This window comes from Nomascus leucogenys, chromosome 4 (assembly GCF_006542625.1).
Source record: "Nomascus leucogenys isolate Asia chromosome 4, Asia_NLE_v1, whole genome shotgun sequence".
NCBI classification, from domain to species: Eukaryota; Metazoa; Chordata; class Mammalia; order Primates; family Hylobatidae; genus Nomascus; species Nomascus leucogenys.
In genome coordinates, this window is record NC_044384.1 from 134,054,045 (window position 1) to 134,074,976 (window position 20,932).

The 20,932-nt window shown below is 45.0% G+C and overlaps 1 protein-coding gene across 1 annotated transcript in view; it reads right to left on the reverse strand.

Annotated features, from left to right (window-relative positions):
- Nucleotides 1–20,932, reverse strand: part of PDGFRL (platelet derived growth factor receptor like) — a 72,662-nt gene that overhangs the window by 5,755 nt on the left and 45,975 nt on the right. Inside the window, exons 5-6 of the mRNA XM_003256712.2 lie at nt 14,691–14,984; nt 9,274–9,413 (exon numbers count right to left, since the gene is read on the reverse strand). Coding sequence (XP_003256760.2) covers nt 9,274–9,413; nt 14,691–14,984 — 434 coding nt within the window. The remainder of the gene's footprint in view (nt 1–9,273; nt 9,414–14,690; nt 14,985–20,932) is intronic.

Here is a 20,932-nt window from a genome sequence, read left to right on the forward strand (position 1 = left end):
ACACACAAAAAACATTTGACAAAATCCAGCATCCCTTTATGATTAAAACCCTCAGCAAAATCGGCATAGAAGGGACATACCTTAAGGTAATGAAAACCGTCTGTACCGAATGGGAAAAAGTTGAAAGCATTTCCCGAGAACTGCAACAAGACAAGGATGCCCACTTTTATTCAACATAGTACTGGAAGTCCTCGCCAGAGCAATCAGACAAGAGAAAGAAAGAAAGGGCATCCAAATCAATAAAGAGAAGTCAAACTGTCGCTGTTTGCTGATGATATAATCATATACCTAGAAAATCCTAAAGACTCCTCCAAAAAGTTGCTAGAACTGATGAATGAATTTAGCAAAGTTTCAGGATACAAAATTAATGTAAACAAATCAGTAGCTCTGCTATACACCAACAGCGACCAAGGTGAGAATCAAATCAATAACCCCTTTTATAATAGCTGCAAAAAATATATATACTCAGAAATATACCTAATTAAGGAGGTGAAAGACCTCTACAAGGAAAACTCCAAAACACTGCTGAAAGAAATCATAGACGACACAAATGGAAACACATCACATGCTCATGGATGGGTAGAATCAATACTGTGAAAATGACCATACTGCCAAAAGCAACCCACAGATTCAGTGCAATTCCCACCAAAATACCACCATCATTCTTCATAGAACTAGAAAAAACAATCCTAAAATTCATATGGAACCAAAAAAGTCTGCATAGCCAAAACAAGACTAAGCTAAAAGAACAAATCTGGAGGCATCACATTACCTGACTTCAAAATATACTATAAGGCCATAGTCACCAAAACAGCCTGGTACTGGTATAAAAATAGCACATAGACCAGTGGAACAGAATAGAGAATCCAGAAATAAACCCAAATACTTACACTGATGTTTCACGAAGCAAACAAAAGCATAAAATGGGGAAAGGACACCCTATTCACCAAATGGTGCTGGGATAATTGGCAAGACAAATGTAGATGAATAAAACTGGATCCTTATCTTTCACCTTATACAAAAATCAACTCAAGATGGATCAAATACTTAAATCTAAGACCTGAAACCATAAAAACTCTAGAAGGTAACAGTGGAAAAACCTTTCTAGACATTGGCTTAGGCAAAGAGTTCATGACCAAGAACCAAAAAGCAAATGCAACAAAAACAAACATAAATAGATAGGGCTTAATTAAACTAAAAAGCTTCTGCACAGCAAAAGAAATAATCAGTAGAATAAACAGACAACCCACAGAGTGGGGAAAATTTTTGCAATCTATACGTCTGAAAAAGGACTAACACCCAGAATCTACAAGGAACTCAAACAAATCAGCAAGAAAATAACAATCCCATCAAAAATTGGGCTTAGGACATGAATAGACAATTCTCAAAAGATATACCAAAGTCCAACAAACATATGAAAAGGTACTCAACATCACTAATGATTAGGGAAATGCAAATCAAAACCACAATGTGATACCACCTTACTCCTGCAAGAATGGCCATAATTTAAAAATTAAAAAATAATCGGAGGGTGGAGCCAAGATGGCCGAATAGGAACAGCTCCGGTCTCCAGCTCCCAGCCCCAGCGACACAGAAGACGGGTGATTTCTGCATTTCTGCTTGAGGTACTGGTTTCATCTCACTAGGGAGTGCCTAACAGTGGGTGCAGGACAGTCGGTGAAGCGCACTGTGCGCGAGCCGAAGCAGGGCGAGGCATTGACTCACTCGGGAAGCGCAAGGGGTCAGGGAGTTCCCTTTCCTAGTCAAAGAAAGGGGAAGCAGACGGCACCTGGAATATCGGGTCAGTCCCACCCTAACTGCGCTTTTCCAACGGGCCTGGAAAACGGCACACTAGGAGATTGTGTCCCGCACCTGGCTCGGAGGGTCCTATGCCCACGGAGTCTCGCTAATTGCTAGCACAGCAGTCTGAGATCAAGCTGCCAGGCGGCAGCGAGGCTGGGGGAGGGGCGCCCGCCATTGCCCAGGCTTGCTTAGGTAAACAAAGCAGCCAGGAAGCTCGAACTGGGTGGAGCCCACCACAGCTCAAGGAGGCCTCCCTGCCTCTGTAGGCTCCACCTCTGGGGGCAGGGCACAGACAAACAAAAACTCTGCAAGAACTTCCACAGTCTTAAATGTCCCTGTCTGACTGACAGCTTTGAAGAGAGTAGTGGTTCTCCCAGCACGCAGCTGGAGATCTGAGAACAGTCAGACTGCCTCCTAAAGTGGGTCCCTCACCCCTGAGCAGCCTAACTGGGAGGCACCCCCCCAGTAGGGACAGACTGACACCTCATTCAACCCGGTACTTCTCTGAGACAAAACTTTCAGAGGAACTATCAGACAGCTGAATTTGTGGTCTCACGAAAATCTGCTGTTCTGCAGCCACCGCTGCTGACACCCAGCCAAACAGGGTCTGGAGTGCACCTCTAGTAAACTCCAACAGACCTGCAGCTGAGGGTCCTGTCTGGTAGAAGGAAAACTAACAAACAGAAAGGACATCCACACCAAAAACCCATCTGTACATCACCATCATCAAAGACAAAAAGTAGATAAAACCACAAAGATGGGGAAAAAACAGACCAAAAAAACTGGAAACTCTAAGAAACAGAGCACCTCTCCTCCTCCAAAGGAACGCAGTTCCTCACCAGCAACGGAACAAAGCTGGATGGAGGATGACTTTGATGAGTTGAGAGAAGAAGGCTTAAGACGATCAAACTACTCTGAGCTACGAGAGGAAATTCAAAACAACAGCAAAGAAGTTAAAAACTTTGAAAAAAAATTAGAAGAATGGATAACTAGAATAACCAATGGAGAGAAGGGCTTCAAGGAGCCGATGGAGCTGAAAGCCAAGTTTCGAGAACTACGCGAAGATTGCAGAAGCCTCAGTAGCAGATGCGATCAACTGGAAGAAAGGGTATCGCTGATGGAAGATGAAATGAATGAAATGAAAAGAGAAGGGAAGTTTAGAGAAAAAAGGATAAAAAGAAATGAACAAAGCCTCCAAGAAATTTGGGACTATGTGAAAAGACCAAACCTACGTCTGATTGGTGTACCTGAAAATGATGGGGAGAATGGAACCAAGTTGGAAAACACTCTGCAAGATATTATCCAGGAGAACTTCCCCAATCTAGCAAGGCAGGCCAGCATTCAGATTCAGGAAATACAGAGAACGCCACAAAGATACTCCTCGAGAAGGGCAACTCCAAGACACATTATTGTCAGATTCACCAAAGTTGAAATGAAAGAAAAAATGTTAAGGGCAGCCAGAGAGAAAGGTCGGGTTACCCACAAAGGGAAGCCCATCAGACTAACAGCTGATCTCTCAGCAGAAACTCTACAAGCCAGAAGAGAGTGGGGGCCAATATTCAACATTCTTAAAGAAAAGAATTTTCAACCCAGAATCTCCTATCCCGCCAAACTAAGCTTCATAAGTGAAGGAGAAATAAAACACTTTACAGACAAGCAAACGCTGAGTGATTTTGTCACCACCAGGCCTGCCCTAAAAGAGCTCCTGAAGGAAGCACTAAACATGGAAAGGAACAACCGGTACCAGCCACTGCAAAAACATGCCAAATTGTAAAGACCATCGAGACTAGGAAGAAACTATAGCAACTAACGAGCAAAATAACCAACTAACATCATAATGACAGGATCAGATTCACACATAACAATATTAACGTTAAATGTAAATGGGCTAAATGCTCCATTCAAAAGACACAGACTGGCAAACTGGATAAGGAGTCAGGACCCATCAGTGTGCTGTATTCAGGAAACCCATCTCACATGCAGAGACACACATAGACTCAAAATAAAGGGATGGAGGAAGATCTATCAAGCAACTGGAAAACAAAAAAAGGCAGGGGTTGCAATCCTAGTCTCTGATAAAATAGACTTTAAACCAACAAAGATCAAAAGAGACAAAGAAGGCCATTACATAATGGTAAAGGGATCAATTCATCAAGAAGAGCTAACTATCCTAAATATATATGCACCCAACACAGGAGCACCCAGATTCATAAAGCAAGTCCTGAGTGACCTACTAAGGGACTTAAACTCCCACACAATAATAATGGGAGATTTTAACACCCCACTGTCAGCATTAGACAGATCAACGAGACAGAAAGTTAACAAGGATATCCAGGAATTGAACTCAGCTCTACATAAAGTGGACCTAATAGACATCTACAGAACTCTCCACCCCAAGTCAACAGAATATACATTTTTTTCAGCACCACACCACACCTATTCCAAAATTGACCACATAGTTGGAAGTAAAGCTCTCCTCAGCAAATGTAAAAGAACAGAAATTATAACAAACTGTCTCTCAGACCACAGTGCAATCAAACTAGAACTCAGGATTAAGAAACTCACTCAAAACCGCTCTACTACATGGAAACTGAACAACCTGCTCCTGAATGACTATTGGGTACATAATGAAATGAAGGCAGAAATAAAGATGTTCTTTGAAACCAACGAGAACAAAGACACAACATACCAGAATCTCTGGGACACATTCAAAGCAGTGTGTAGAGGGAAATTTATAGCACTAAATGCCCACAAGAGAAAGCAGGAAAGATCCAAAATTGACTCCCTAACATCACAATTAAAAGAACTAGAAAAGCAAGAGCAAACACATTCAAAAGCTAGCAGAAGGCTAGAAATAACTAAAATCAGAGCAGAACTGAAGGAAATAGAGACACAAAAAACCCTTCAAAAAATTAATGAATCCAGGAGCTGGTTTTTTGAAAAGATCAACAAAATTGATGGACCGCTAGCAAGACTAATAAAGAAGAAAAGAGAGAAGAATCAAATAGATGCAATAAAAAACGAAAAAGGGGATATCACCACCGATCCCACAGAAATACAATCTACCATCAGAGAATACTACAAACACCTCTATGCAAATAAACTAGAAAATCTAGAAGAAATGGATAAATTCCTCGACAAATACACCCTCCCAAGACTAAACCAGGAAGAAATTGAATCTCTGAATAGACCAATAACAGGTTCTGAAATTGTGGCAATAATCAATAGCTTACCAACCAAAAAGAGTCCAGGACCTGATGGATTCACAGCCGAATTCTACCAGAGGTACAAGGAGGAACTGGTACCATTCCTTCTGAAACTATTCCAATCGATAGAAAAAGAGGGAATCCTCCCTAACACATTTTATGAAGCCAGCATCGTCCTGATACCAAAACCTGGCAGAGACATAACCAAAAAAGAGAATTTCAGACCAATATCCTTGATGAACATTGATGCAAAAATCCTCAATAAAATACTGGCAAACCGAATCCAGCAGCACATCAAAAAGCTTATCCACCATGATCAAGTGGGCTTCATCCCTGGGATGCAAGGCTGGTTCAACATACGCAAATCAATAAATGTAATCCAGCATATAAACAGAACCAAAGACAAAAACCACATGATTATCTCAATAGATGCAGAAAAGGCCTTTGACAAAATTCAACAACCCTTCATGCTAAAAACTCTCAATAAATTAGGTATTGATGGGACGTATCTCAAAATAATAAGAGCTATCTACGACAAACCCACAGCCAATATCATACTGAATGGGCAAAAACTGGAAGCATTCCCTCTGAAAACTGGCACAAGACAGGGATGCCCTCTCTCACCGCTCCTGTTCAACATAGTGCTGGAAGTTCTGGCCAGAGCAATCAGGCAGGAGAAGGAAATAAAAGGTATTCAATTAGGAAAAGAGGAAGTCAAATTGTCCCTGTTTGCAGATGACATGATTGTATATCTAGAAAATCCCATTGTCTCAGCCCAAAATCTCCTTAAGCTGATTAGCAACTTCAGCGAAGTCTCAGGATACAAAATTAATGTACAAAAATCACAAGCATTCTTGTACACCAATAACAGACAAACAGAGAGCCAAATCATGAGTGAACTCCCATTCACAATTGCTTCAAAGAGAATAAAATACCTAGGAATCCAACTTACAAGGGATGTGAAGGACCTCTTCAAGGAGAACTACAAACCACTGCTCAATGAAATAAAAGAGGATACAAACAAATGGAAGAACATTCCATGCTCATGGGTTGGAAGAATCAATATCGTGAAAATGGCCATACTGCCCAAGGTAATTTATAGATTCAATGCCATCCCCATCAAGCTACCAATGACTTTCTTCACAGAATTGGAAAAAAACTACTTTAAAGTTCATATGGAACCAAAAAAGAGCCCGCATCGCCAAGTCAATCCTAAGCCAAAAGAACAAAGCTGGAGGCATCACGCTACCTGACTTTAAACTATACTACAAGGCTACAGTAACCAAAACAGCATGGTACTGGTACCACAACAGAGACATAGATCAATGGAACAGAACAGAGCCCTCAGAAATGATGCCGCATAGCTACAACTATCTGATCTTTGACAAACCTGACAAAAACAAGAAATGGGGAAAGGATTCCCTATTTAATAAATGGTGCTGGGAAAACTGGCTAGCCATATGTAGAAAGCTGCAACTGGATCCCTTCCTTACACCTTATACAAAAATTAATTCAAGATGGATTAAAGACTTATATGTTAGACCTAAAACCATTAAAATCCTACAAGAAAACCTAGGCAATACCATTCAGGACATAGGCGTGGGCAAGGACTTCATGTCTAAAACACCAAAAGCAATGGCAACAAAAGCCAAAATCGACAAATGGGATCTCATTAAACTAAAGAGCTTCTGCACAGCAAAAGAAACTATCATCAGAATGAACAGGCAACCTACAGAATGGGAGAAAATTTTTGCAACCTACTCATCTGACAAAGGGCTAATATCCAGAATCTATAATGAACTCAAACAAATTTACAAGAAAAAAACAAACAACCCCATCAAAAAGTGGGCAGAGGACATGAACAGACACTTCTCAAAAGAAGACATTTATGCAGCCAGAAAACACATGAAGAAATGCTCATCATCACTGGCCATCAGAGAAATGCAAATCAAAACCACAGTGAGATACCATCTCACACCAGTTAGAATGGCCATCATTAAAAAATCAGGAAACAACAGGTGCTGGAGAGGATGTGGAGAAATAGGAACACTTTTACACTGTTGGTGGGACTGTAAACTAGTTCAACCATTGTGGAAGTCAGTATGGCGATTCCTCAGGGATCTTGAACTAGAAATACCATTTGACCCAGCCATCCCATTACTGGGTATATACCCAAAGGACTATAAATCATGCTGCTATAAAGACACATGCACACGTATGTTTATTGCGGCACTATTCACAATAGCAAAGAGTTGGAACCAACCCAAATGTCCAACAACGATAGACTGGATTAAGAAAATGTGGCACATATACACCATGGAATACTATGCAGCCATAAAAAATGATGAGTTCGTGTCCTTTGTAGGGACATGGATGAAACTGGAAAACATCATTCTCAGTAAACTATCGCAAGGACAAAAAACCAAACACCGCATGTTCTCACTCATAGGTGGGAATTGAACAATGAGAACTCATGGACACAGGAAGGTGAACATCACACTCCGGGGACTGTTGTGGGGTGGGGGGAGGGGGGAGGGACAGCATTAGGAGATACACCTAATGCTAAATGACGAGTTAATGGGTGCAGGAAATCAACATGGCACATGGATACATATGTAACAAACCTGCACATTGTGCACATGTACCCTAAAACCCTAAAGTATAATTAAAAAAAAAAAAAAAAAAAAAAATAATCGATGTTGGCATGGATGTGGTGAAATGGCAACACTGTTACACCGCTGGTGGGAATGTAAACTAGTACAACCACTATGGAAAACTGTGGAGATTCCTTAAAGAACTAAAATTAGAACTACTATTTGATCCAGCAATCCCATTACCGGGTATCTACCCAGAGGAAAAGAAGTCATTATATGAAAAAAGATATTTGTACACACGTTTACAGCAGTACAATTCACAAGTGCAAAAATATGGAACCAGCTCAAATGCCCATCAATCAATGAGTGGATAAAGAAATGTAGTATATATACCATGGAATACTACTCAGCCATAAAAAAGAATGAAATAATGGCATTTGTAGCAACCTGGATGGAGACCATTATTCTAATTGAAGTAACTCGCAAATGGAAAACCAAACGTGGTATGTTCTCACTGTTAAATGAGAGCTAAGCTATGAGGATGCAAAGACATAAGAATGACACAATGAACTTTAGGGATTCAGGGGAAAGGGTTGGGGGGAGGGGTGAGAGACAAAAGCCTATACATTGGGTATAGTGTACACTGCTCAAGTGATGGATACACCAAAATCTCAGAAATCATCTAAGGAACTTATTTATGTAACCAAACACCTACTGTTCTTAAAAACCTATTGAAATCAAAAACAACAAAATATATTAAAAACAAAGAGAACACTCTGAAGGACCCCAGGAGGAGGTTAGATTAGACTCTAGTTGGCCCAGAAGATGGGACTGAAGATTGAGGTGGGGGCAGGAGGAAAGAGGGAGATCCTTCATTTCCCTTTCCTCCCAATGTCCTTTTATTTTTTTTTAAACTTTTATTTTAGGTTCAGGGGTATATGTGCAAGTTTGTTATATAGGTAAACTCGTGTCATGAAATGACAGATCATTTCCTCACCCGGGTATTAATATTCAGCCTAGTACCCATTAGTTATTTTGCCTGATCCTCTCCCTCCTCCCACCCTTCACCCCCAGGTAGGCCCCAGTGTGTGTTCCCCTCTATATGTCCATGTGTTCTAATCATTTAGCTCCTACTTAAAAGTGAGAACATGAGGTATTTGGTTTTCTGCTTCTGTGTTAGTTTGCTAAGGATAATGGCCTCCACCTCCATTCGTGTTCCCGCAAAGGATATGATCTCATTCTTTTTTCATGGCTGCATAGTATTCTGTGGTGTATATGTACTACGTTTTCTTTATCCAGTCTACCACTGAAAGGCATTTAGGTTGATTCTATGCTTTGGTATTGTGAATGGCGCTGCAATGAGCATTACTGTCCTTTCTTAGTTAAGGGTTTTAAAAAAACCCTGCATATGAAGAGGGCACATTGAGCAAATTGACTAATGAAACTCAATCTCTTATTTCCTGTCCTTAAGAAAAAATTCATTTTTAAACATACTGAAACATCTTCAAAAAAAACAAACAAGCCCTGGCCCCCAACATAGCCCCACATGTTTCTTGCACTTCTGAAGTTATGGCATGTAGCACTGGGTGGGGACAAAGCTGTGAATTAAAATGGCTGGCTGAGAGGCAGAGGCTGAGATGCAGGTGCTGAGATGCAGGTACAGCACTTACCTTCTGCCCTGGGAAGATCCACGTGAACTCCACCTCCACGTCGGGCTCCCCCAGGACAGTGCAGAGCACACTGATGTCGTCCCCACTTTTCACTTTGTTTGAAGAGGCCAAGATGGTTGTTGAGGGAGGGCCACTGGGAACTGGAAGCAAGCAGGAGACAGGCAGAGTGAGACCCTGAGTGTAACCTCGAAAACAAACCTACAGATGCATTCTTTTCCATGGAGAGAGATGGACTTTTCTGCCTTTCTCAAAGCTTCCCGACCAGTGCCAGGACGGTGTGAGCCCACCACTTGGGGCTTCCTCTGAAGCCACCTTTACCTGTTGACCTTGGTGGTCTGGAATGGGGTAGGCACCAGGACTCCCAGGACGGCCTCCAAGCCTGTGATTAGGTGAGGAAGCTCAGAGGTCCATCAGTGGTCATGTGAAGAGAATGAAACGGTGAGGGGGAAGAAGTCCCTAGGGAAGAAGCAGGTAGGAAGGACTGGGTGGTGGCGTCCACAGGGGTGGCAGGGAGCAGATAGGTATGTGGCTGACCATCCGCAGAAGAGGAGGAGAAAATCTAAATGTACAGATGTGAAAGATGTTTGGGCATGAGTGCTACCTGGGTCTGCAGTGCCTTTGCCTCATCATGTTTCAGAAGCAAATTTCTTCATTATGGGGAATTCACTCAACAAGCTGTCTATTTATTTAGAAATGGGGTCTCTGTCGCCCAGGCTGGAGTGCAGCCACGCGATCTCAGCTCACTGCAAGTTCCGCCTCCTGAGTTCACGCCATTCTCCTGCCTCAGCCTCCCGAGTAGCTGGGACTACAGGCACCTGCCAACAGTGGTGCAATCATAACTCTCTGCAGCCTCAAACTCCTGCATCCTGTAGGAAAGCTCAAGCCATCCTCCCACCTTAGCCTTCTGAGTAGCTAGGATTAAGGTATGAGCCACTGCACCTGGCTAATTTTTCCATTTTTTTGGTCTATGTTGCCGAGGCTGATCTCCAACTCATGGCCTCAAGCAGTTCTCATGCCTTGGCCTCCCATAGTGCTGGGATTATAGGTGTGTCAACGGGCAATTTTGATGGCAGCCTTGAGCAAGGCTATGTGCTAGAAGGTGGGCCTAGAGCAGGGAGGGAGATGGACCTGATCTCTGAGCCCTTGGAACCTGTATTCTAGCAGAGGGGCCGGACACTGAGTGAGTCATTGTATGGGGTTAATTTAAAATGCTGTGTTAAAAGCTATGAAGCAGAAGCCCAGAGTATTCCAAAAGGCCAGAATAGAACAGTCTGAGAGGCAGGAAGGGCTTCCTTGAGGAAGCGCTGTTTGAACTAAAATCTCAAGGCTGAGCTTCAAAGACAGGAACAGGAGAAGCAGGGAGGACCAGCAGGCTGGGAATGCCCATGTTCATGGCCCTGGGTGAGAGGTGGTGGCGGAGTGGAGGAGAGCTGGGGAGAGGAGGGGAGGGAGGAGTGAGACCTGGATGGGGAGGAGGACAGTGGTGAGTCCATGTGAGGCCATTCAGGCCACACAGAGGATATGGACTTTAGTTCTGGGAGAAGTGGGAACCTACTGAATGGTTTAATTAAAATCAGGGGCCGGGCACAGCGGCTCACTCCTATAATCCCAGCACTTTGGGAGGCTGAGGTGGGCAGATCACCTGAGGTAAGGAGTTCGAGACCAGCCTGGCCAACATGGTAAAACCCCATCTCTACTAAAAGTACAAAATTAGCTGGGCATGGTGGCGCATGCCTGTAATACCAGATACTGAGCCTGAGACAGGAGAATCACTCGAGCCCAGGAGGTGGAGGTTGCACTGAGCCAAGATCATGCAACTGCACTCCAGCCTGGGCAACAGAGCAAGACTCTGTATTAAAAAAAAAAAAAAAATCAGCTACAGTGTGGAAAATGGAGTAGAGAAAGAAAAGGTGGACATAGGGGAAATGAGAAGGTATTCACATAAGTCCAGGGCAGAGACAATGCTAGCTTGGTCCCTCTTTTGCAGTGAGGATGGAGAGAAACAGTAAGATCTGAAAGAGATTTAATGAAAAAAGTAGAAAGGATCGGGAGGAGAAGGGAGGTCAGCTTGGCTTCCATCTGCAGGCCTGTCCCCTGGGTGAAGGTAGTGCCATCACCAAGGCAGAGGAGGAGGAAGAACTAGGTCCAGGGAGGATGGCACTGGGGCCAGGGATGGCACGCGGAGGATGGAGGATCCAGAAGCATCTCATTGCACACCTGAGGTGGATGGCGGACACGTGGACCTGACGCTCCCAGATCCGGCCACTTCCGTTCACTTGGGAGTTACCAGTGTACAGATGTGAAGCAGGCCCAGGGAGAGAACAAGGAGTGGGAAGGAAGGGTGCCTGGGGGAGCACCAGCATTTCAAAGTTGATAGAAGGCTAAGAGCTGACCAAGAAGAGTGAGAAAGCTGTGGGGGAGGTGGGGGAAGCTGGGAAAAATGGAGCCAGGGCAGAGGCTGTTCCCTGCAGGTGAGGTGGAATCCAGGAGGACAGGGACTGTTTTTAATGGCACGGGGGTCCCTGAGTACCTTGGCAACAGTCGTTTTGGTGGAAGTCAAGAGAGAAGGCCAGATGGGAGTGGGCAGAGGAGTGTGGGAGGAAAGGAAGTGGAGAGGGACATGGAGAGCTCTTTCATTCAGGGATTTGGTTCTAGTGGGGAAGAGTGGTGGGCTCAGCAAAACACTGGGGGAGGTGGAGCAGGGCTGTGAGAGGGATTTGATAACAGGGTGTGAGGGGCATGGCCTGCTGAGTAAGCACCATGGCTGAGAACACGAGGCATGACAGAACCCAAATTCTAACTTCAGAGAGCAGCTCACTCTTGGGGCTACTGATCGCCTCGACAGGGTGCCGGAGAAGCTCCACTGCAGGGGATGGACTCTGCCCACACACACCACTCACCCCTGGTCAAGGTGAGAGTTCTCGGAGAGACTAAAGTCACCTGTGAGGGACTACAGTGTCAAAAGAGAAACTATTTCCCCTCCTCCCTTGCAAAGCTGGGAAAGGGGTGCTTCACTCCAGAAAGGCGAGGGAGGGGCCTCAGAGAACTGCTTGCCAAGGAAGGCGGGGGGTGTTGTGGCGTTCTGCAACACAACTGCTCCTAGCCTGCCCCTATGCCATCAGCCCGGGGCAAAAGAGCCCTGGACAAGATGGCAGGGTGGGGGACTTCGAGAAGTAAAGAGGGCCTAGACCGTGTCTCCACTGTACGTTCTGGTAGCCACGTGCTCTGGAGTCAGGTGATCAGAAGGACACAGAGATGTCAGGACCCCAGGCTCTCTGAGCCATGCTGCAGCTCAGAGCAAAGAAGTTCATACAAGCAGAGGCAGCCTCCAGCTGAGGGTCCAGGAGAAGGCGAGGCTGCATGGGACAGGGCCTAGGACACCAAGGCGGCTTGTGACAGGTGAGTCCCTATCACTGGTGACAAAGCATTGGAGTCACTATCTGTTCCCATCAGGCTCACAGACAACAAGCCAGGTCAGCATTTATTACCAAGGACAGCCAGCTCTTGGGCTCTGACCTCTCTCACTTACTTCCCCTAACCTGGTGCCCCAGCAGGGAGGGGAGGGGAGGGGAGCGGAGGAGACTGTGGCCTCCAACTGAGAGTTGCTGGACTCACCATGGAGCCTGCATGTGAAAGGAAGAGCAGAAAGCAAGCTTGGATCAATTGTTGGGACTGAAGATTTTAAACAAACGGTCTTAAAAACCAGAATCAGGTTGTCTTACTCACCCAGCAAGCCTGTTGGATGTCAAAGGGAAACTCGACAAGACCAACAGATCTGCCTACCCTCTAGATAAGGGGGATTCAACACAATGGAATGGATGGCAGTTACCAGGGAAAAAAGTATTTCATGTATAAATGCCCTGAAATGAAACTCCTCACTAAAATGGCCACATTAAAAGAAGTAGTTCCAATTTTAATTGAGAGACTGATCATGTTTCACTTCTGTCAAGAGGAAGGGAGTAAGGCCAATTGGAAGAGAATGAGGCGGGAATTTGAGGACTCCAAGTGTTCTGTGCACATTGGGGAAAGCAGAAGACAGACAGGACAAAACGCAGAGGACACCAGGCAGGGGAGACGAGAGATGGGGGATTCATGGCCATGCCCTCTACCCACCCATGGGAGTGTCGCAACAGCTCTTAACTCTCTGGGTACAGGCATGGGGAGAAGGTTAGTTATGTTCATCCAGGATGGTTCTGTCCTGGACAGGAGAGGGGAGTACAGAGAGGAGGGCGTGCAGGGGGTGGGTAGTGAGTACCGATGTGGTGGGACCCAGGATCTAAGCCTCGTGGGTGGGGAGGGCAGAAAGCCCTCGGGAACAGGGGGGTGCAGGTGAGGACTGCGGTTGAGGGAGTCATTAAACACAGAACCCTGGGAAAGTACAAGCCTGTGTCACTGGAGCTGGGGTCAGCCCCGGTGGTTGCTGTCACAGTGGTTGTGGTTGACATTTCACATTGTGATGAGGGTGGGAATATCCGAGGTGGAACGGATGAGGGGTCCATGAACCTGGCCAGGGGGTTCCAAGTCGATATCAAAGTCACCCTAAAAATGGAGTGACAAGCAGGGCCATGAACCAAGTGCCAAAATGTTCGATGAATGCATGGGAGTGACAGGAAAGGAAATGAGAATGCTGGTGGAGCCCCCAAACAGCAGAGGTTCCCAACAGAAGGGCAGAGAATGAGGGTTGGCAGGGGGGAATGGGTACAAGAAAGATGCCAGCCTTGAGGTGGGAGTGAACAGTGTCCTTAGGAGACAGCAGATTCGAATTAAGACCAAGAGGCTGGGAGGATGCTCTAAAGGAGTTTGGGGACATAGAAGACCTGCTGATCAAACACAGAGGCAGCACCAGAGTGAACGATGGAAGGATTTGGCTGGAATGGAGAAGAGGGGTTTTTGGTCAGGGTCACAGCAAGGAAGGAGAACATGCATCCTAGAAGTGGTGGGGCAGAAGGGAAGCCTTTTTAAGAACAGCGTAAGTGGGCCGAGCATGGTGGCTCACACCTGTAATCTCGGCACTCTGGGAAGCTGAAATCGAAGGATTGTTTAAGCCCAGGAGTTCGAGACCAGCCCAGGCAAGGTAGGGAGACCTCTTCCCTATGGGACAAAAAAAAAAAAACTAGCAGGGCATGATGGCTCATACCTGTGGTTCCAGCTACTCAGGAGGCTAAGGAGGGAGGGTCGTCTGAGCCCAGGGCTTTAATGCTGCAGTGAGAAAATGGTTGTGCCACTGCATTCCAGCCCGGGCAACAAAACGGGACCCTGTCTCAGGAAAAAAGAGAAAAAAAAACAACAACAATCCAACAACAATGAAACAAAAGGCTCTCATGGAGCTACCTTATTCCATCTGCAGGCGGGGAACAGCAGTACCTGAAACTGACCAAGGGAGTGACTAGAATCTAGGCAGGGGTGGCCAGGCTTACCTGTCACGTAGAGCAGCTGGTACTTGATGGAGATCTGAGATCTGCCCCCGGCCTCCGCCCTGCAGTAAACCACGCCCTGGTGCTCAGAATGAGGTTGCAGATACACAAAGCCCCGCTTCATATCATAAACAATGTCCGTTCCATTGGCTGGGATCTCCTTGGCTGGGAATTCCCTGTGGAGCGTGACTTTGGCCGACAGCACGGTCACCCGGCAAGGAACCACAGCCTGCCTGTCCGGGTTCAAGTAGACAACATCGAAGTAGCTGGGAGAAGGTACAAAGAGTTCTCCTTTCTCTGCAAAGGGAAGACACAGGCTTATTCACTCCGGAGACACAAAGTAAAAGCGCCCTTAAGGATTCTGGCAACATACTGTGAATACTGAGTCCTTAGGAGGAGGAAAGGCTGGGGTTTCTTTTTTCACTTGAACGCTTTTCATTTTTTGGAAGAATGATTTTACTTCCTGTCTCCTTAAAGAAAACAGAAGGCTGGGCGCGGTGGCTCACGCCTGTAATCCCAGCACTTTGGGAGGCCGAGGCAGGCGGATCACAAGGTCAGGAGACCGAGACCATCCTGGCTAACACAGTGAAACCCTGTCTCTACTAAAAATACAAAAAAATTAGCTGGGCTTGGTGGCGGGCGCCTGTAGTCCCAGTTACTCGGAGAGGCTGAGGCAGGAGAATGACGTGAACCCGGGAGGCGGAGCTTGCAGTGAGCCGAGATTGCGCCACTGCACTCCAGCCTGGGCGACAGAGCGAGACTCCGTCTCAAAAAATAAAAACTAAAAGAAAACAGAAAAGGTATCAGTTTAAGCCCAAATGAGGCCCATGGATCACCACCATGAGGAAGCAAGGAACAAGATTTAAGTTAAGGTTTAACATATTAACCTTTAACAAGTTAAAGTTTAACATGCCCAGCCTTTCTTCTTATACTATAGTACGTACTTTGAAGTAAGTGACCACACTAGTTGCTTTAAAAATATACTTGCAATCTGGCCAGGCGTGGTGGCTCATGCCTGTAATCCTAGCACTTTGGGAGGCTGAGGTGGGTGGATCGCCTGAGCTCAGGAGCTCGAGACTAGCCTGGGCAACATGGTGAAACCCCATCTCTACTAAAAATACAAAAAAAATTAGCTGAGTATGGTGGCACACACCTATAGTCCCAGCTACATGGGAGGCTGAGGCATGAGAATTGCTTGAACCCAGGAGGCAGCAGAGGTTGCAGTGAGCCGAGATCATGCCATTGCCATCCAGCCTGGGCAATAGAGTAAGATTGTGTCTCAAAAAAAAAAAAATTGCAATCAGTAGCTTCCATCAACAAAAAATATGTTAAAGTTCATTTTAATAATTATAGATTACATATGTCCCCTGAAAATGTATTTATATCCACTCATGTAGATGACACACGTATTACTTAAAGAAGACTAAGCACATTGGATTTTAGATTTCCAGAAAAAATCAAGTTAATAAGCTGTAAACTACATCCAAATTACAGCAAACTCAATATTTAGGAAAGCACTTATTAATGTGATTTTATGATTGTAAGTTTTAAACCCTTAGCAGTTGTAAAACCTTGAAACCATCTGTTGCTTGTGGGTGGAGAAATCAGCCCCACAGCCACAGTCAGTAACTGCCAGCCAGGAAGCATTTCCCAGCACATCAGAGCTCCCCTGGGAACCCCAGCACAATGACAGTGTCCTCAGCCTGTCCTCACACAGCCCAGAGGACCTGGCGCCTGCCAAAGTTAGTGGAGGGGAATGGCGTGGGCTTGCAGGAGGAGCCCATCAGTCTCAGGCCTGCTCTCGGCTTGGCCGGCACCTGGCTGGGAATCTTCAGCCAGTCTCTTACCTCCCCCCATTTCCTCTGAAATTACTCTGCCTGATTCTTTAAGCTCAGATGATGGCATTTTTATCTTACTGAAATGGGAGAAACGAGGACTGGCCTACCGATTCTGTCCTTTGGCAAGAAACTCTGGACTGGGCTTTTGGGGGTATTTTTGTTGGTGCTGGTGGCTTCTCTTTTTTGGCGTGGTACATTAAATCCTTTGTTTTTCTGGATCATTCTGTCAGCAAATATTATAGCAGTTGCAAAGAGAAATCTTCAGAGCTAGTGATACCCCAATACGTATTACATGCTTTCTTGTGTTTTCCCCACAATGTTCCTGAAATAAACGATTTTTCCTGGCTTTCTCCCCGACTTGCCTTCTTTGTGTCACAATTAGATGGTGTTTGAGGTTGGGGGCAGAATTCCTGGACACATCATCAAACGGTTCAAGAGCCAAGAGTTCTTGGGCTATGGGCACCAAGTTCACTAACATGGAGATCCTTCCTCCTGACTCTAAGACGAGGGAAGAGTATATCATGGCTCAGAGAGTCTCCGTGTTTTACATGGGTTTCCATCAGGCTGGGAGGTCTGTGCTACTTCATAAGAAATTGGCTTTCAGGCTTAGGTAAGGGGCACCTTTGTCACTGTCGTGCCCAATGTCCATGTGTTCACACAGAGTCCGTCTACATGGCCTCGGAGGCATTATTTTATTTCCTCATGCTTCAGTGTCCACATTTGTCAAGAGAAGAATCTGGAGTGGATAATATTAAAGATGTTTTCTTAGCAATAACACTTTAGGATTTTGTGATCGCAAGATTTCGAGGCAACTTTTGTTTTAAGAGTGTGTAGAGTAATCTGAACCGATAAGCAAAGCCGTTAGTCGAATAAGTGAACCGTGTGAATTTAAGAACACAAAAATATCTTCTTGTATTTTTATTTTTATTTTTTGAGACAGGGTCTCACTCCGTTGCCCAGGCTGGAGTGCAGTGAAACCATCATGCCTTACTGCAGTTTCAACCTCCAGGGCTCAAATGATCCTCCCACCTCAGCCTACTGAGTAGCTGGGACTACAGGCAGGTGCCACCATGCCTGTCTAATTTTTTATTTTTTAGTTTTTGTAGAGTCAGGGTCTCACTATGTTGCCCAGGCTGGTCTCAAACTCCTGGACTCAAGCAATACTCCTGCCTTGGCCTCCCAAAGTGCTGAGATTACAGGCATGAGCCAATGTTCCCAGCCTTACTTCTTATACTATAATGCATACTTTACTTCTACTATAATACATACTGTGAAATAAGTGACCACACCAGTTGCTTTAAAAATATGTTTGCAATCCGTAGCTTCCGTCAACACCAACAAAGTGTTGAGGTTCATTTTAATAATTATAAATTACACATGTCCCCTGCAAATGTATTTATGTCCACTCATCTAGAAGACAAATGTTTTACTTAAAGAAAACGAAACACATGGGATTTTAGATTAAAAAAAAAAAAAAAAAACTCGGCCAGATGCAGTGGCTCACGCCTATAATCCCAGCACTCTGGGAGGCCGAGGCAGGCGGATCATGAGGTCAGGAGATCGAGACCCTCCTGGACAACATGGTGAAACCTCATCTCTACTAAAAATACAAAGATTAGTTGGGCACTGTGGCGCATGCCTGTAATCCCAGCTACTCGGGAGGCTGAGGCAGGAGAATCGCTTGAACCAGGGAGTCTGAGGTTGCAGTGAGCTGAGATGGTGCCACTGCACTCCAATCTGGCGACAGAGCGAGGTTGTCTCAAAAAAAAAAAAAAAAAAAATTCAAGCGAACAAGCTATAAACTAAATCCAAATTACAGCAAATTCAATATTTTGAGACAGTCTCACTCTGTCACCCAGGCTGGAGTGCATTGGTGCAATCTCGGCTCACTGCAACTTTGACTCACTGCCTCCTGGGTGTAAGCAGTTCTTGTGCCTCAGCCTCCCTAGTAGCTGGAATTAGAGGCGTGTGCCACCATGGCCAGCTAATTTTTGTATTTTAGTACAGAGGGAGTTTCCCCATGTTGGTCAGGCTGGTCTTGAACTCCTGACGTCAAGTGATCCGCCTGCCTCGGCTTCCCAAAGTGCTAGGGGATTATAGGCATGAGCCACTGCGCCCAGCCAGGAAAGTACTTATTAATGTGGTTTTCCTACACATAAAAATGAGAGCCTCAGCCTTTTACTGTGAGAAAGCCCTGCTGCTGGTAATGTTCTCATCCTTGATCTGGGTGGCAGTTACATGTGCCTGTTTGCTTAAGGATAATTTATTGAGCTGTATACTGAGAATCTGAATGTTTTTCTTTACATATGTTATACTCCAACAAAAAGTGAAAGAGAAGCAGGGAAAACTTCCCAAGAGCCTCATGGATCAAGATGAAAGAGGAAATATATACGGCAATTATTTAATCACAAATTGCACGCTAACAGCAGTCAGTCCCCCAAAAGAAGCTTCAGTGTTTTTAATCAAACTCTAGGAAACATACAAACATAATGAATGACAAACATTTCTCCACATGGGTAGCCAGGAAACATATGTTCTGAAAGAATCCTGAGCCAGCAGTGAGAACTCAGCCTCTGTAACAGCCCATCTTGGTTTTTCAAACCCATCCATGCTTGAAAAGAAAAACTGCTAAACCCTATAGTGAAAATCCAACTGGACTCCTAGTTTAGTGTTGACAAGTAAGGAAAAATAAATGATGTAACACATTAGGTCACCTCCCTTTTTGATCAAAGTTTCTTGACAGTTGGAATAAATATATTTTAGTTTTTCTTTGGTTCCCAAAATTAGTTCAGTTAAAAAAAAAAAAAAAAGGGATCTGCCTCCAAAACTCAAAGAGAGCCCATAATTATTTATTTATTTATTTATTTTTTTTGAAACTAAGTCTTGCCCTGTCACCCAGGTTGGAGTGCAGTGGTGTGATCTCGACTCACTGCAACCGCCGCTTCCCAGATTCAGGCGATTCTCCTGCCTCAGCCTCCTGAGTAGCTGGGAGCACAAGTGTGGACTACCATGCCCAGCTTATTTTTGCAGAGATGGGATTTCTCCATGTTGGCCAGGCTGGTCTCGAACTCCTGACCTCAGGTGATCCACCCGCCGTGGCCTCCCAAAGTGCTAGATTACAGGTATGAGCCACCATGCCTGGCCAAAATCCCATAATATTAATAGGATATTCTGCCCAAGTTAAGCCTTCAGTTCAAAACCTCGACCAATACTTGGGGAAGACACAACAGTGCTAATCTTGGCAAAGAATCTTCCTTCTGCAACTTGAAATGTGCAATCAGTCATTGTCTTGAATAACAGACTTTTATTCATCTTAGTTGTCTGCCTTTTCCACTGTTGCTTCACAGCATGGTGTAATACAAACGGCACATGGACAATCTTGTGTAGCGAGTTCCAAAATGAAGATCCAAAGAGATTGCCTGTGAACAATTATCAGCAATTCTCCTGACAACACCAGTTATGCTAGCTAGAATCTGGCTATCAGTCCATCCTTCACCTTGTCCTACAAAAGGTTCAAGGCCGTAAAAACACTGGATCCTGGGTCAGGAAAACAGGTTTGGCTCCTTATTGTGCCACTACAGGTCCTGGAACACTGAGGCTCAGCATGAGCATTAGTACTTTTAGTATTTTGGAAACAATAAGATAATAAAATAGCTTTTGCTTATTTCCCAGGGATGTTGTGGAATGAAATTGATAGAGGCAGAGGCAGAAAACTCTCCTAAGCAGATACGGGAAGGTCCTTAGAGAACCTCTGACTTACCAAGGTCATTGTGCACAGGGGTCTTGCCTAAACACGCCCCCAGTGAAAAATTCCATCCTTAACACACGTGCAGTAAGGGAAACAAATCAACGTGGAATGACTCAGATTAAGGGCCTGCATGTACACTGAAAGGATGGGATGGAGCCGCCAGGAATTCACGCCTTTTACGAACAGGGAACCCAGCCCTACTGGGGGAACACAGAAGCCCTTGTATTCAACTGTGTAGAGAGCAACCTGCAACCTGCTTTCAGAACCCCTCTTTTAGCTGAGAGCTTTCCTTTTCGCATAATAAATTCTACTCCACTCACTCTTTTAAGTGTCTGTGTGCCTAAGTTTTCCTGGCATGAGACAAGAACTTGGATCTCTGAACTAAGGAGTAAAAAGTCTGTATCAAAATAGATACATGTGCTTCCAGAACTGCAGCATACCCTACTAATGCATCTTCTTGCCGGAGAGGAGTTATTTGGGCAGGAAAGGACGAATACATAAGATTGTACTAAAACATTCTTTAATGGTCAGGGCATAACATCATTTGGGTCATAGGTCTATATGTCTAGGTCTAGGTCTGAAAGGTACACGGATTCAGGGCATAGAGAAATTTCATGAAAGTCCCCGCCCAGGCACTAAGAAAGGATTCTGGTTTCACC